This window comes from Aplidium turbinatum, chromosome 6 (genome assembly GCF_918807975.1).
Source record: "Aplidium turbinatum chromosome 6, kaAplTurb1.1, whole genome shotgun sequence".
Lineage (NCBI taxonomy): Eukaryota > Metazoa > Chordata > Ascidiacea > Aplousobranchia > Polyclinidae > Aplidium > Aplidium turbinatum.
The window spans coordinates 1,243,244-1,257,799 of record NC_137477.1 but is presented as its reverse complement, the minus strand read 5'-3'; the positions used below and the strand labels follow the sequence as shown (position 1 = coordinate 1,257,799).

Here is a 14,556-nt window from a genome sequence, read left to right as displayed (position 1 = left end):
GTTAGTTTTTAGTAATTGTCGTAAAAAAATAAAATCTTTCTAGTCAAAACACGAAACTTACTGTTTTAAGCGCATTAAATCTTTAGATGAGTAGATTAACTAAAATTGCAAGAACTTGCCTTGAGACGTGCGGTTACGTCACAACTCAGATTAAAAGACAAAATTCACACACAATAGCAACACAAGATCGGTTATAGACTGTAAGATCGATTTTTTTCTAGCTTGGCGATATAACTTTAATCCTAAATAATAACCGAATGCATAGTGCCATTTAACTTAAAAAGTTAACCCATTTGTGCCGAAAGTGAAAGTAGGCTACTTAAAAAAAATTTTCGGAGAATTTAAATATTGCATAATTATGACTTAAAAAAGATATCACAATTATTTTTTTCCTAATTGTGTTCGTACTTTTGAGAAAAAAGCCGTCCTATATATAAGACGCTAGGCTAATCCGTTATCAAATTTCACAAGTTTCTTGTGCGTAATGCTTAAGCGTTATTATATTTTACTTATCGCTCAAAGTGATAAATGGGAAATGTTTTGTTCATGTCTTGTCATGTCATTATTGTCATCGAGCATTTTATTAAAATGAAAGTTAAAAAAATATGAAGATGAAAATTAGCAAAGTAACACAACATCACTGAAACAAGTCATTGCTGAATATGATATTGCTTTAAGCATTTAACATGCAGACCGACATCACATTTTTTGCATCTTGTAGTAGTTTTTGCATGACAATAGGCGGATCGAGTTGCGTGGTAAAATTATGCTAAATATAGTATAACCTTTCTCATTTACTGTAGCCTACCTATGCGACATAGCCTACCTCAATCAAATATTTTTATTTCCACTAATACAGTGCCTACATTGTAATTCTTATCTCAACAACTCAGCGTTCTGCCATTGCTTTAATGATGGTGTTCACAAAAAAAACAAAAAAAAAATTATCTGAAATTATCAGTAAATTACGATAATTATGTTATTGTTCTTAAACAAACACGACTAATTTGACAAGCTTGATGGATTTCACAGTATGCACATTTTTACTACGAATAACGCGATTACTGATAAATTTTCAAGCATTTTGCGTTTTTGGGAATTTTTTCAATTATTGCTGACTTTGCTGTAAACAGCCCTTTAAGCAGAAAGCAAAATACAAAGTTTGAAATTTTTTATGGTATTTTCATTTGATTTAATTATTTTGCCTACTGCACGTAAGCGGCAGTGTAACTCAATTGATAAAAGCATCCAACTGGTATCTGAAGGTATAATTATAAGCACGGCGGTTACCTCAGTGGTTTGATTCTGGATCAAGAGGTTGAAGATTCGATACCCACTGCCGCTATTGCGATTCTATTTATGCATAACTTACAAAAAGTTTTGTCCCTTTACAGTATATTATGTTCGATTTTTCGGCATGTTGATGAAAACAGTTCGTGCTGCATGGGATGGGGCAGCTCTAATCAAGAAAAAAAAAAATTATCGTTATCGGACATTATCGGCGATAATTTATCGTTTATCGTTATCGCTTAACTTTTTTTGATTTATCGTTTATCGTTATCGCTTTAGGCATTTTTCGTTTATCGATTATCGTTATCGCTTAACTGAAAAATGAGTTATCGCGCCCAACACTGCATATTTGTAGCTACTTTACTGCCAAAATTCGACTCTCGGGGTGTGCGCTTGAGCAGCGCATTCTAAGGACTGCTCTAGTTTTTCAACTTTTTTTTTTATTTGCTACTGCTTCCCCAAGGCAACAAAAACCTTTTATATCATTAGGAGACAGCAAAAAGTGAATAATCACAGAAAATGTTAGTCAAACACTAACAGTAGATGTAATCAAAATGTGACAAATCAGGCCGCATCTCCAGGTGGCCATGTGCTACCGAAGCTTGGGAATCAATAGCTTAAATTATGCAAGTCCTTATTTGCTGCTTTCCGTATGCCATATAATTTCACTCGTACATTTATGTAGGCTATTGTAACTTCCTCTTTGACAGCAGTGACTCCCTGCTGCTAAAAACTGAAAACACAACATGTGTGTGTAATCACAAATCCAGTTATAGTGCAACAAAGAAAAAACTTTCTGTGCCCATAAAGGTCAAAATGGCTCTTCTCAGTACTGTAAGGTATTATATTCACGCAGTGGCGTAGCCAAAGGGGGGGGGGGGTTTGGGGGTTACAACCCCCCCTTTGGCACGCGTGTGACGTCACGATATTGAGAATGATGCTTTCAGTCTAATAAAAAATTGCCTAGTTTTAAACAAAATTGCATTAAAAGAGCGAGTTTTGCCAATACCAAACATTTAAACGTCTCAGCCAGGAATTAGCAACAAGAAAACACAGAGACTTAGCTTTATTTCCAAAAAATGCCGAAGAAAACATGATCTTATCCTTTTACCATGCTACCAGACAGCACCATTTTACAGGAATATTAGTAACCACATTTTTGTTGAAAATGCTCTCTGAATGCACCAAATTCAAAGTAATTTTTCAAAATTTTTTGGGGGAAGCCCCCCAGACCACCCGCCGCTGGGTGGTCAAAACCCCCCCCTTTCAAAATTCCTGGCTACGCTACTGTATTCACGGCCGTGGAGTCAAAATCGTGAAGTCGGAGTCATGGAGTCCGAGTTGACACAAAACGATGAACAATAAAAAAGCGCGAACCTGCTTTTAGATATTACTTCAATTTTAAAAAGCTTGCACTGTGATAAATAATAACAAAATTCTATAAGCAACGCTACAACTTTAACGCACTACGTTTCATAAAGCTATTGATCACTTGTTGTGCCATCTCGCTCTTAATTGTGAAATTGTGACAACACCTCGCTCTCATAGTTGACAATGGCAAGGGCCCCACGCTCTTATAGTTGAACACGACGACGAATGGCAATGACAATCCTAGAAGACAAACAACAGAATTTCTCCCTTGATGACGATTGAAAGATAATTTTGTCAACACCGTAGATGTCTTCTTTTGGTACCTTTACCCTGAATAAGTGTGTGCTTTTAGGTTTTGTTTCCTGTAGAGTAGACTATGTGTAAAGTAGCCTATTAGGTTTTGAGTGCCGGCAGCTTACTTTTAGTTTTTGTTCGAATTAAGCCGTTTCATAAATATCAGAAATGAATGTTTTGCACTGTTTATCATTTTAGCTGTAAAGGGTCGCCAAAAATTTTAGTAGATTAGAAGAGATCGCGAGCCAAAAAGTTTGGGAAGCCCTGATATAGACTGATGCCAAGATTTAAGTGAGCATTATCTTTTTTTGCATAATCTTTAATTTTCTAGCTTTTAAAGTTTCTCTAAATGTTCAAAGTTCGTCAGCTATTTTTGTATTTTCTTTAATATTTTCTTGAAGAAAAGTTTCCACATTAAAAGGTTTATTCGTTTTTCCTTTGCCGACTTCATTGACGTGTGTTAATATGTCACAATCGATGACATTATCACACGAACATGTTGCATCCTTGTCAGAAAGGATGACGTCGCATTTGTCTTTCATCCTTGCAGCCATTCTTGCATCTTCTTTGCATTTGCTGTAAAACATTGCTGGGCCTTAGGAAACTTTCTTGTCAACTCCTTTTCGCAGTTCTTTCTTTTCATATCACTAACTATAATTCATATATATCACTACAAACAATTAAATCAAGAAAATTGAAATATTTTGGCCACATGATTCGCAATAATTCTATTCAAAAACAACTACTAGAAGGAAAAATGAACGGAAAACGAAATAGGGGCAGACCACCAAGAATTTGGACTAATGATATTGAAGACTGTTCAGGACTTGATTACAAAACTGCAGTAGAAAAATCTCACAACAGAGAAACTTGGCGCCTCATTGCCTCCAACCCTCGACGAGAGGAAGGAACTTAATGATGATGATGATGAACTATAATTAGTCATATGATTATCATGTTCTTCTAACGTTCTTGTCCGTTATTTAAAATTATAGAGCTTCGGTAGAGAGTTTGTCTTGTTGAACCATAGGCATACGAAGCCGAGCAACGTGATCAACTTTAACATCTTCAAGTTTATTACATTTATATAAACATAAAACTACGCAACAAATTAAGTATCGAACGTTTTCGCCATCACAAGATTTCCTCTTCAGGAATAACATATATACATATGACATACATTTAAAATTATTATTACATTAACATGATATAATTGCGTGGTTTTATTACTTTGGTACAACTTGAAGGAGCACTGTGCTTTTAGTCTGGGAGCCTACGACAGAAGATTTCACCCCATAAGGTACAAAAGGTTTGACCCCTTCAAGTTACTGGGGTCAACCATGTCACTCACAAAAAGTATGGAAGATTGACCGCACCGGGTGGATCTGGACCCTAGAGCCCCTTAAAAAGCCCAAAAAGGGGGTTAATTTCACCCCATAAGGTACATGGACCAAACTTGGTGAATACGAAGTTCTACGTCAGGACATCACAAAAATATCAAATCTAACAATATTTTCGAGTGGAAAGGTGATGTAAGACCCCCCCGAAAGTGACCCCCCAGGGGGTTTATTTCACCCCATAAGGTACATGGACCAAAGTTGGTCAAAACGAAGTCTTATGTCAGGACATCACAAAAATATCAAATCTAACAATATTTCCGGGTGAAAAGGTGATGTAAGATGCCTTCAAAGTGACTTCCCTTAATGTGACCCCCCGAAAGGTTTATTTCACCCCATAAAGTACATGGACCAAACTTGGTCAAAACGAAGTCTTATGTCAGGACATCACAAAAATATCAAATCTAACAATATTTTCGGGTGAAAAGGGGATGTAAGATGACTTCAAAGTGACTTCCCTTAATGTGACCCCCTCGGAAGGTGTATTTCACCTCATAAAGTACATGGACCAAACTTGGTCAAAACGAAGTCTTATGTCAGGACATCACAAAAATATCAAATCTAACAATAGTTTTGGGAGGAAAGATGATGTAAGACTCCCCCAAAGTGGCCCCCAGGGGGTTAATTGCACCCCATAAGGTAGGCTACATGGACTAAAGTAGGTTAAATCGAAGTCTTATTTCACGGCATAACAAAAATATCAAATCTAACAATATTTTCGGGTGGAAAGGTGATGTAAGATGTCATCAAAGTAATCACCAGAGGGTTTATTTCACCATAGAGTACATGGACCAAACGTGGTCAAAACGAAGTCTTATACGACACCACAAAATATCAAATCTAACAATACTCTCAGTTGGGAAGATGATAAAAGACTTACCCAAAAGTGAGGTTATTATCAAATACAAAATTGCACGCAATCTTCTCCCTTTTTCAAATGTTGTTTGTATGACATGCATACGACAAGACTACACTGCAGCAACTAACTATTTCACACCAATTACAGGTTTTGACAGAAACTTATTTTGAATGTTTTATAAAAATAATCTTTCAAAAGTTCACACATTTTCGTCTAAAAGAGTGTTACCTGCAAAAACAGGACAACTTGCACAAGTCTTCCGAATCCTTGTGAGGGCAGACGATGTCACCAGGACAAGTTGGGCAATTATCCTCTCGATGTTTTACCATCTTTCGACAATTCGATTCCAGCTCCAAGTTACTAGATCGACATTGACTGAAACGTTGTAAAAATAAGGTTTTCACTTTTAAAGATAAATTTATGTGGTTATTGTGAGTAGGTTATAGTAGTAGGTAGCCTAATGTAACCTGCTATTACTACAGTGGTATACGCTAGAAGAGTTTTTTTGGTCCACTATTTATTGAGCTTGATATCAACTTTTTGAGCCCTTTCCAAAAAAAAAATTTTCATGTACTTCATTGGCCTGTTAAGCTTACGATCGTTAGACACACGATTTGAAATATTCAGTAAGATCACATCTTCCACATCTCTAATTGTCTTCTACTACCAGTTAGTTTTCACACGCTTAGTTTTCAATGTTTTCGGCCAGTACAAAACAAGAGCTGAATGCATTTGGCAACACTGCTACGAAACACCAAACAAATACAATATCAAACCTCTAGCTGAAGAGCTGCCAGAAAAAGTAGCCCAATAGGCAATAGAGACAGTTCGGGAACTCATACAAACAAAGATAAATAAACGAATGAAGTAATCTGACGCTGATGCATTCGCTTTTAGGTTGGTAATCTTTTCTATAGATCAGGGGTGGGGAACCTGCGGCCCGCGTGACTGTTCCACGTGGCCCAAGTCAAAATGTCTTTACCCAAAATATATTGCAACAACAGCTCAAAAAAGTCAAATTGAATCTAACAAAGAGTCGGCTTCGCTCCAGACTGACTTATAAAAACGTGGAGATGCAGTTAAGATTTGCAACATCTTCCATGTCAGCAGACATCACACGACTCACCAAAAGTAAAAACTTTCAGCCATCCCATTAGCTCTGAAAGTGAAATAAATCATTATCTACTTTGCTGCATTTTTTTATCTGTAAATAAAATTTCGAAATTTATAACGGCCCGCCTGTGCTTTTTCTCATTTTATGTGGCCCGCAACACTAGAAAGGTTCCTCACCCCTGCTATAGATCTACTGGAGCATTCAATTAGGCCTATTTCTAACTACGCACAGCGTTAGTAAACCATCTTTTCTGGGAACTGTTTATTTAATTCTCACATTATGTAGCTCAATAAGTTTTAAAATTGCGCTAAATAAAATATTTGCAAATACTAAACTTGAAAGCACTGACTCGCAAAAGCACTGCAGTTTGCACTTTGTTTCCTTTAACTTCTCCATGGTAACAGGCTCCGCCCTTCCGCTTTGTATTGCAGGTTTCAGTTTCATGTTCATCTCATCAAGTTCAGGGCTGCCATTTTGTGACTTCGCCTCTTGGAGAAGTCGCTTTGCCGTTTCGCTGACGTTCAAATTTTCTTTGTGTAACTATAGCACCAAACACAGAACATTAGGAACTCTTAAGTCAATTGTTTTCACTTTTCATCATTTTCGTTTCAAATCACATTATAGGCCTCGATACTGCATTTGGTGGAGCTAAAAACAACCGTAAAATCGAGAAACACTGGTTCGAATCTTGGGATGACCGCTTGATTTAGGTATTTCAAGTCACAACTCTCCATTCAGCAGAACATAATGGATAAAAATAGATGGAATAACTCACAGACAACATCATTTCAAGCAAAAACTTTAATTTCAGCGTCCTGGGATGCGTCAAAGCCTCTACAAGTAAGCATGACTGCCACGATTAAACTCCCAAGGAGGTTTTTTCAGCACGAGGATAAAGATTCTTTACTAAATCAAGACACTTCTCTAATGTCTGCTTACTTTCTCACCTTTCTAAGTGCTGTAATTCATTTTGCCATGCACTCCAGTCATGGTAAGACTTTACCAACGTACAGAAGTATATGCAGGCTTTCGGAATGTACTCAGTATGAGATAAGTTATTCATTTGGTGGTATAATCATTAACTAACTACGGTATATTATGTAAAGTATTGCGGAGTATTGTGGAGTATTTGAGTATTTTTTCATGTGGAATATTTGAAACTAAAGTCTACAAAACAAAAATGAAGGGTGAGGGCAAAAATTTAAATCACACATTATTTAATTATATAGAATAATATTATAAACAGACATAACTCAGCAATAGCACTACATTTAATATTATAAAAACAAAAAATAATAAGCGAACGTTTTCGGTTAGTCCTACACAGGTTTTTTTTTAAGGTTTGGTTTGGGTGACCGCTAAGTAGTTTTAAGAGACCGCAAGTGTTTCATTTAAATACCAAAAAATAGCCATATTTGCTTAAGACATAGCGAGAAACAACCATTACTTTTCTACTGTAGTTGCAAGTCCAAATTTTGGGAAACCGCTGGAGAAATTTGGGGGACTGTTTCGGTCCCCCAAAACACCTTAAAAAAAACACTGGTCCTACAGCCCTTTTCAGGCCTAAAGATTTTTTTTTTATCAAGACGTTTATTGAACAACGCATAAAAGATGAGCTGCATGACAAATATCAAAAATCTAATCAGAAAATAGCTGGTTGGGAAAACATGGATTTAAATCTTCTGCAACGGCTAAACCAGAGTGATTATAAAACTTTGGAAGTCACAAGCTATGGTGGAATATCTACACCGAAAAAATGCCATTAAAGCTTTCAATAAATTAATAAAATACAAAGATAACAATGATTGACATTACTTTGTTGAAAACTTCTAGATCTTCATCACTCGGACACGTGGAGTCTTCGCATGAACAATCTTCTGGAGGAGATTTGGATTTCTGGCAATCCTTTTGTAGATGCGGAGGTAATTTGCTTGAGCATTTTCTGCAAAAAATTGAATAAAAAAAATTAATTTATTACACAAAATAAATATTTTGAAAACGTTTTCAAACTCTTATGTATAAAATTCATTTCAGATTGAATCTTGAACTTAATTTTTGAATTGAATCTTGAATTAAATTGAATCCCAATTTGTTTTTTTTTCAACATTTTTGACCTCACGCTAAATTTCGGGTTTAAACTTCATAGAAAAAAAAGTATCATTGAAGCGTGGTTCTGACAAGCCTGCATTTGCAACACAAATTGGAAATAACTTTTAACATTTGGCAAAACTTGATGTCGACTTCCTCACTTGCAAAGACAAGGAATGATGCAATGAGATCGTGCTTTCATCTTCCGGAACTTGTGCATGGCCTCCGCAACTTCCGCATCATCTTCCGGCTTCACTTCTTCACACTTGACATCTTCCAGATCACCACATTGACATCCGTGAGGCACTCCGTCGTGTAAGACACATCTCTTGCTGCCAGAAGGTAGCCTCGACTTGCATTTTCTGCAACATTAGAAGCATACTTTGTAGCTAAGACTTGAGAATAAATGCTGTTGACGGTGACCAGCAGGATATGATAAAGAACAAGGGAAAACAGTCGATTTTGGAAAAATAAACGTAAAATTATTCTTCTGATTATATTTTTTATTCGAAATATGACATTTGATGAACGCTTCGGTCGTCAGTGTCGTCTTGAAATTAAACTTATCTGGTCTTTGTAGAAACAAGACGTGGCCATGGTCTTGCTTTCTGCATTTTCCAACAAAACAACATCAATATTTGTTAGGGGCAGTGCCGGTCTTAGGGTATTTCGGGCCCTCTGCGGAATGTGCTTTGCGGGCCCCAATGACAATGATCCAATTCAGTAGCGTAGCTAAGTGTTTTGAAAGGGGTGGGGGTTTGACGGCCGGCGGGCAAAGCCTGACGGCGTGTTCTCCAAAGGCAACACCCAGCGGTGTGGGGTCTGGGGGTTCTCCCCCAGAAAATTTTGAAAAATTACTTTGAATTTGATGCATTCTGAGCGCATGTTCAACAAAAATTTGGGTATGAATATTATCTGTAAAATGGTGTTGTCCGGTGGCATAGCAAAAGGATAAGATTATGTTTTCTCTGGCATTTTTCGGAAATAAAGCTGAGTCTCAATGTTTTCTTGTTGCTAATTCCTAAAGCCGCAACTGACTTTAAGGTTAACGGTACTTCCTTGTAAATCGAATTGAATTTTTTCCATTGGAAATGACAAAAATTACTGCATTTCCTCAGTAAATTGCGGGCCTCCTAATTTGCGGGCCCTGTGCGATCGCACGGTTTGCACACCCAAAAGACCGGCACTGGTTAGGGGTAGTAGCTTTAAGTAGTAGGCTATCTATAGTTTTTGGCTACAAGTAGACAGTTGGCTGCAACTACTACATTAGGCCAGCACTTTTTAACAGGTGTGCCTCGGCACACTGGTAAGCAGGGCCGGATTTACCAATAGGCTTGGCAGGCTGAAGCCTAGGGCCTCAACGTCCAGGGGCCTCGAAATTTGGTTTCGAAGTTTGTAATTCTTTTAAAAACTTGACAAGTTTAAACTCTACTTAAAGTATGTATATATCAAGCTTTGCTTTTCAGAGTAGAAAATTCTATACACAACTGGTTTCAACCACGTTGTAAACAGTCATTATTACGACGTTTGTATCATAATAAAGGCAATTATTACACGCATTCTGCTGGAAGCTTCTATGTTAACGCATCGTAGTCTTCTCTGCAAAAAACAGTATCGGTAGTTGATATCAGGGCTGCCACTCCTATGGGTTTTCCACTAGATCTAGTAGTTTTTGAAATAATTTAGTGGTCTAGTGGTTTTCTTGGGGAATCTAGTGTTTTTTTTTTTAATTTTGATAGTGACAGCATCAACTTTCCTTCTGTTGTTAACGAAGAAGATTTAGATCAGTGGTTCTCAACCTTTTTGTTTTGGTGGACCCTTTTGACACCTTCAAAGCGGACGTGGACCCTTAAAAAAATTTTAACTGAAATTTAGATATATTGCTTCTCTTATAATGGAATCAAATGTTTCATAAGTTTCGAAACGACACACTTAAAAGAATTTGCTGAACTCGCGACGCACTTATGACGAATGAGAGCATTGACGAAATTATGTTATGAGCTTTATGTTGGCACACAGCATAAAAAATCAGTAATTTATATTATGTTGATTTGATGTTTTTCTATAAATCTTATCAAAAATCAATAGAATTTTGCAACCGTTACACATAATTTCTCTCTTTTTTTCCTTTCTGATCAATATTAATTCGTTATAATCTTTGTCATTGCAAAACTGTGAGTGGTGATAGACTGCTGACTAACGTTTGCATTTCTAAGTTAAGCATTGATCAATAGACTGCAGTCTAAAAAGAATTAAGTTGAACTTAGCCTTATTAAAAAATTAATTCATTTGTATGATATTTTTTTTAGTTAGGAAACCAAACCTTTGTGCAATATCTTTTGAAATTTCAAACGACACACCAGTTCTTTGGTAGGCCTACAGTTTGAAAATCACGATAATACACAAATAAAGCACAACCATCCAATTTTTAAATTTCGTAATTTATCAATCATGCTGCAAACTCGAAAACTTTCACGGACCCCCTGAAATCGCTTCGCGGACCCCCGGTTGAGAACCACTGATTTAGATGATTTGAAAGAAGAATAGAGAGCTTTGCCTCAGGCGTGCAATGCTCTCCATGATAGTGATGACCTTAGCCCACCAGAGTTTTGGCTAAAACTGATCTATTTCCTTGTCTCGTGGAGACCTTTATGAAATTATGTGCAAGGAAAAATTTAACACTGCCTTTCGTAATGTAGAGGCAATATTAAGACTGTTTCTAAGCTTAATAGTCACTAACTGCTCAGGAGAGAGTTCTTTCTCAAGGCACAAAATCGTCAAAAATAAACTGAGATAGACAATGTCTCAAGAAAGGTTGTCCGCACTGAGCATTCTGTGCATTGAGAGTGACAAACAAACAGACAAATTTTGATGAACTTATGCATGATTTTGCTTTGACGAAGGCTAGAAAAAAAATTTGGTAGCCTAGTCTTACTCTATTTTATGGCTGTAACTATTTCTTATGTCCTGTTGTCCTCGTAAATAAACTTTACAATTATTGTAACCCATGATCGTGGAAAATGAAAAGAACGAAGAGTTTAATGCACTCATATTTTTAACATTAAGCAATGACATGTGGTGTTGTTTAGAGAGAAATCCTGAGCTTAAAAATAGAGAGGGGCCTCACAAATGGAATAGCCTAGGGCCTCTCATGGTCTAAATCCGGCCCTGCTGGTAAGCCACGGAAGATCGCTAAGTGCGCAGCAGAAAAAATGAAAAACAATTCAAAAACAAATCTGTATTATTTTCAGAGTTAAAGATAAAAGTATTTGTTATCTCAATGGAATGGTGTGATATTTTGTTAGTAAGAGCCAATTTTTTTTTCTACAAGGTTGTGCTGTGAGTTTTTATAATTTGAAATTTACTTACTAAAATAAAAAAGGGAGTTGCTTGTTTAGTAATAAATATGAACCTATTCAGACATCATACACATGTATTGGATATTGTTGTGACGACACTCACGAACAATAGCAACTTGACGAACACTTCGCTTGTTGCCATTGGTTACAGAATTTCTGTGTGCACTTGTCCAGCTCACATTGGAAATCTTGGCCAATCCCTGGATGTCTGTAACACTTCTCTTCGTCTTTCTCGCAACAAACACAAGCACAGTAAGCTGCTTTCTGCGTTTCAAAAGAATGGATGTCAGTTCAAAAGAATGGATGTCAGTTCAAAAGAATGGATGTCAATTTAACTTGTTTCGACGATGTGCAGATGAAAATTTGGTTTAGTAAAATACACAGTTATTGAGTTTCGAGGCTTTTTTGTTTCTGTGATAAAATAATCAAAATAATGGAAAACAATAACAAAATGGGAACAAAATTAATGGTAATGGTAGAACAATTAAATTAATGTTTTTGGGTATTGGTGTAATGGTAGGCTATGTAATAATAACACTACTGATGGTGTAACAAAGTTATGCGACTTTATTATTATCTGCTATTGTGATAACACTACATAATTTCAACTGCCAATCAACTTAACTCGTCAAAGGAAACTGTCAATCAAAGTAAACAGTCAATCAATATCAATTGTCAATCAGTTGACAATCATATTGAGGCGTCAATCAATTTAAAGGTCTTGTGGCATTTCACTCACCGTCATACCAGATGGAGGTGTGACTGTTTGGCCGTTGCAAAGTAATTGCAAGAAACAACAAAAGAAAATCAGTAAAAATAATAAACAATGCTCCATGCTGCGAAGCGAAGAATCTCTGAAACATCGACAGCAAGTTCATCCAACAGGCTCATGAGTTTTCAAAGACGCCAAGTAAGCGACTGGTCTAGACAACACGTCAACAACAGCGGAAACTACAATCTGTCAAACTCAATGATCAGACCTATGTCGGTGGCTTAAGAAGCTTCTAGAAGCCTCTACAAGCTTCGGATACTGCTAGGATCTGTCAACCTCTTTGACCGGCAATCGCAAGGCTCTTGGAGATCGAGCAAACAGCATCTCACTCATAACTTACTATCGTTGTTATTTTATCTAAAATTTGTAAAGTATCAGATATTAAGATTGAACGTTGTCTGCTCAAATAACGAACATACTTTTGTTCTGACAACTTAGCGAAGTTTAAAAATGAAAGATATTATGACGGTGCTTTATCTTTCGCCTTGCACACCCTGCTTTGGTTTTGGCTACGAAATAATCAAACCTTTTGTCGCTTCTACTTTAGAGTAGATCTATCTCTGCAACGTTTTACATGTATGGCATGTGTGCTTTTCATTTGATGGTGGGAGATGAACAAACTGAACTGATCCTAGTAGGCTATAATATATTTTCGCCACATAACCTGAGCTAAGAGTTTGCAAGAAACAGACCTTTTCACCGATAAGTTTAAACTTTGTCAAACATCTCACATTGCCACATGTTTCAACTGTGAAACGACAAGGTAAAACATCAAAAACTAACCCAGCAAACCCATCAGCAAAGGATACAGTCACTATCAGATGCATCCGCCTACAATAAATTTGGTACCAGGGCAGATCAACCTCAATAACGCGGATGACGTTTTACTAGAGACAATTGTTGAATGACAGCCTCGGGGCATTGTAAAACAGATGTGGCACGTCACTGGGCGACATATGTTCACAGCCGCTACTAGTTTAAGACAGTTTCATCCCTTGTCATTTCGTCTTCAATAAATAAAATGGTAGTATCAAATACCACGGCTGGTTTTCGGAGGATGTCACCACTCCAGGTGAACCGCTCGTTTGTTGTAAACATGTTTGGTTGAGTTTTGAGCGTCTGAGTTTCACTTTCACGTTTCAATGAACTTGCAGGAGGACAGTGTAAACTGTAAAAGTGATTGTCTTCACTCCCCAACGGTGGTTGAGCGAAAAAAAAAGCTTCAGAGAATAAACGAAACAACCAATACGTGCGGTGTGTGTGAAGTTGATAAAGGAAGCGAATTGAACAAATTAAACCTTGTTTTGGTGACTTTTCGTGCAATTTTAGGCCCAATAATGCATTCGGTTAAGTATTAAATATTTGTTCATTGTCGACCGCCGAAGGATTGCATTAAATTATTTCTTGAAGGTTTGCATAGTGCTTTGCAGTCTGAGAACATCTGTCAGGTGGTCTCACCTTCCTCTGTAGTGTCTAATGTACATTTTATTTCACACATTACACACCGAAATAGATCAATATTTAATTGTTGACTAGCTCAGTAAGCAATGTGTTTACTTCGAACACTGGATAATTTTCTACGTTTTTGAGAGACACGTAAAGAATTTGTAGCCTTTAATGCAGGTCTGAACCTCTGCGTTCCCTGTGTCGTTGACTTAGTTAAACTTGTAAATAAGTAAGAAAGCAAATTTGTAAAATACAGACAAAATTACATGTTTTATCCCGATTTTTTAGAGAGACACGTGACCAAGTTGCTCCCTGGATTCGCAGGTATCTAGTTGAGTCAAGTCAACTGCACCAGCTGCTTCACTTCATTATAAAAGCTAGTTATTGTGGCAGTTGTGTGGATAGCTGTGTTTCACTTTGAGCTGTCTAGGATATGTGATGTTCTTTTTCGTGTCGAATACGCAAATATTTTGTCCATTTTGTTTCGCTTTACGCATGTGCATTTCGAAACATTTGCATTGATTTTGTGCTGGTATTGGCGAAAGCACCAATATTATGACATGATG

At 36.9% G+C, this 14,556-nt stretch overlaps 1 protein-coding gene across 1 annotated transcript; it reads right to left on the bottom strand.

The window, feature by feature from the left end:
- Positions 1–3,230: 3,230 nt before the first annotated feature.
- LOC145772827 (uncharacterized) lies at positions 3,231–12,621 on the bottom strand. Its single transcript, XM_082584710.1, has 7 exons — positions 12,512–12,621; positions 11,876–12,036; positions 8,575–8,775; positions 8,141–8,267; positions 6,675–6,865; positions 5,440–5,586; positions 3,231–3,531 (listed from the first exon to the last, which is right to left on the bottom strand). The coding sequence occupies exons 1-7, from the start codon at positions 12,605–12,607 to the stop codon at positions 3,309–3,311; spliced, it is 1,146 nt and encodes a 381-aa protein (XP_082440836.1). The 5' UTR covers positions 12,608–12,621; the 3' UTR covers positions 3,231–3,308.
- Between the last annotated feature and the right edge of the window lie 1,935 nt (positions 12,622–14,556).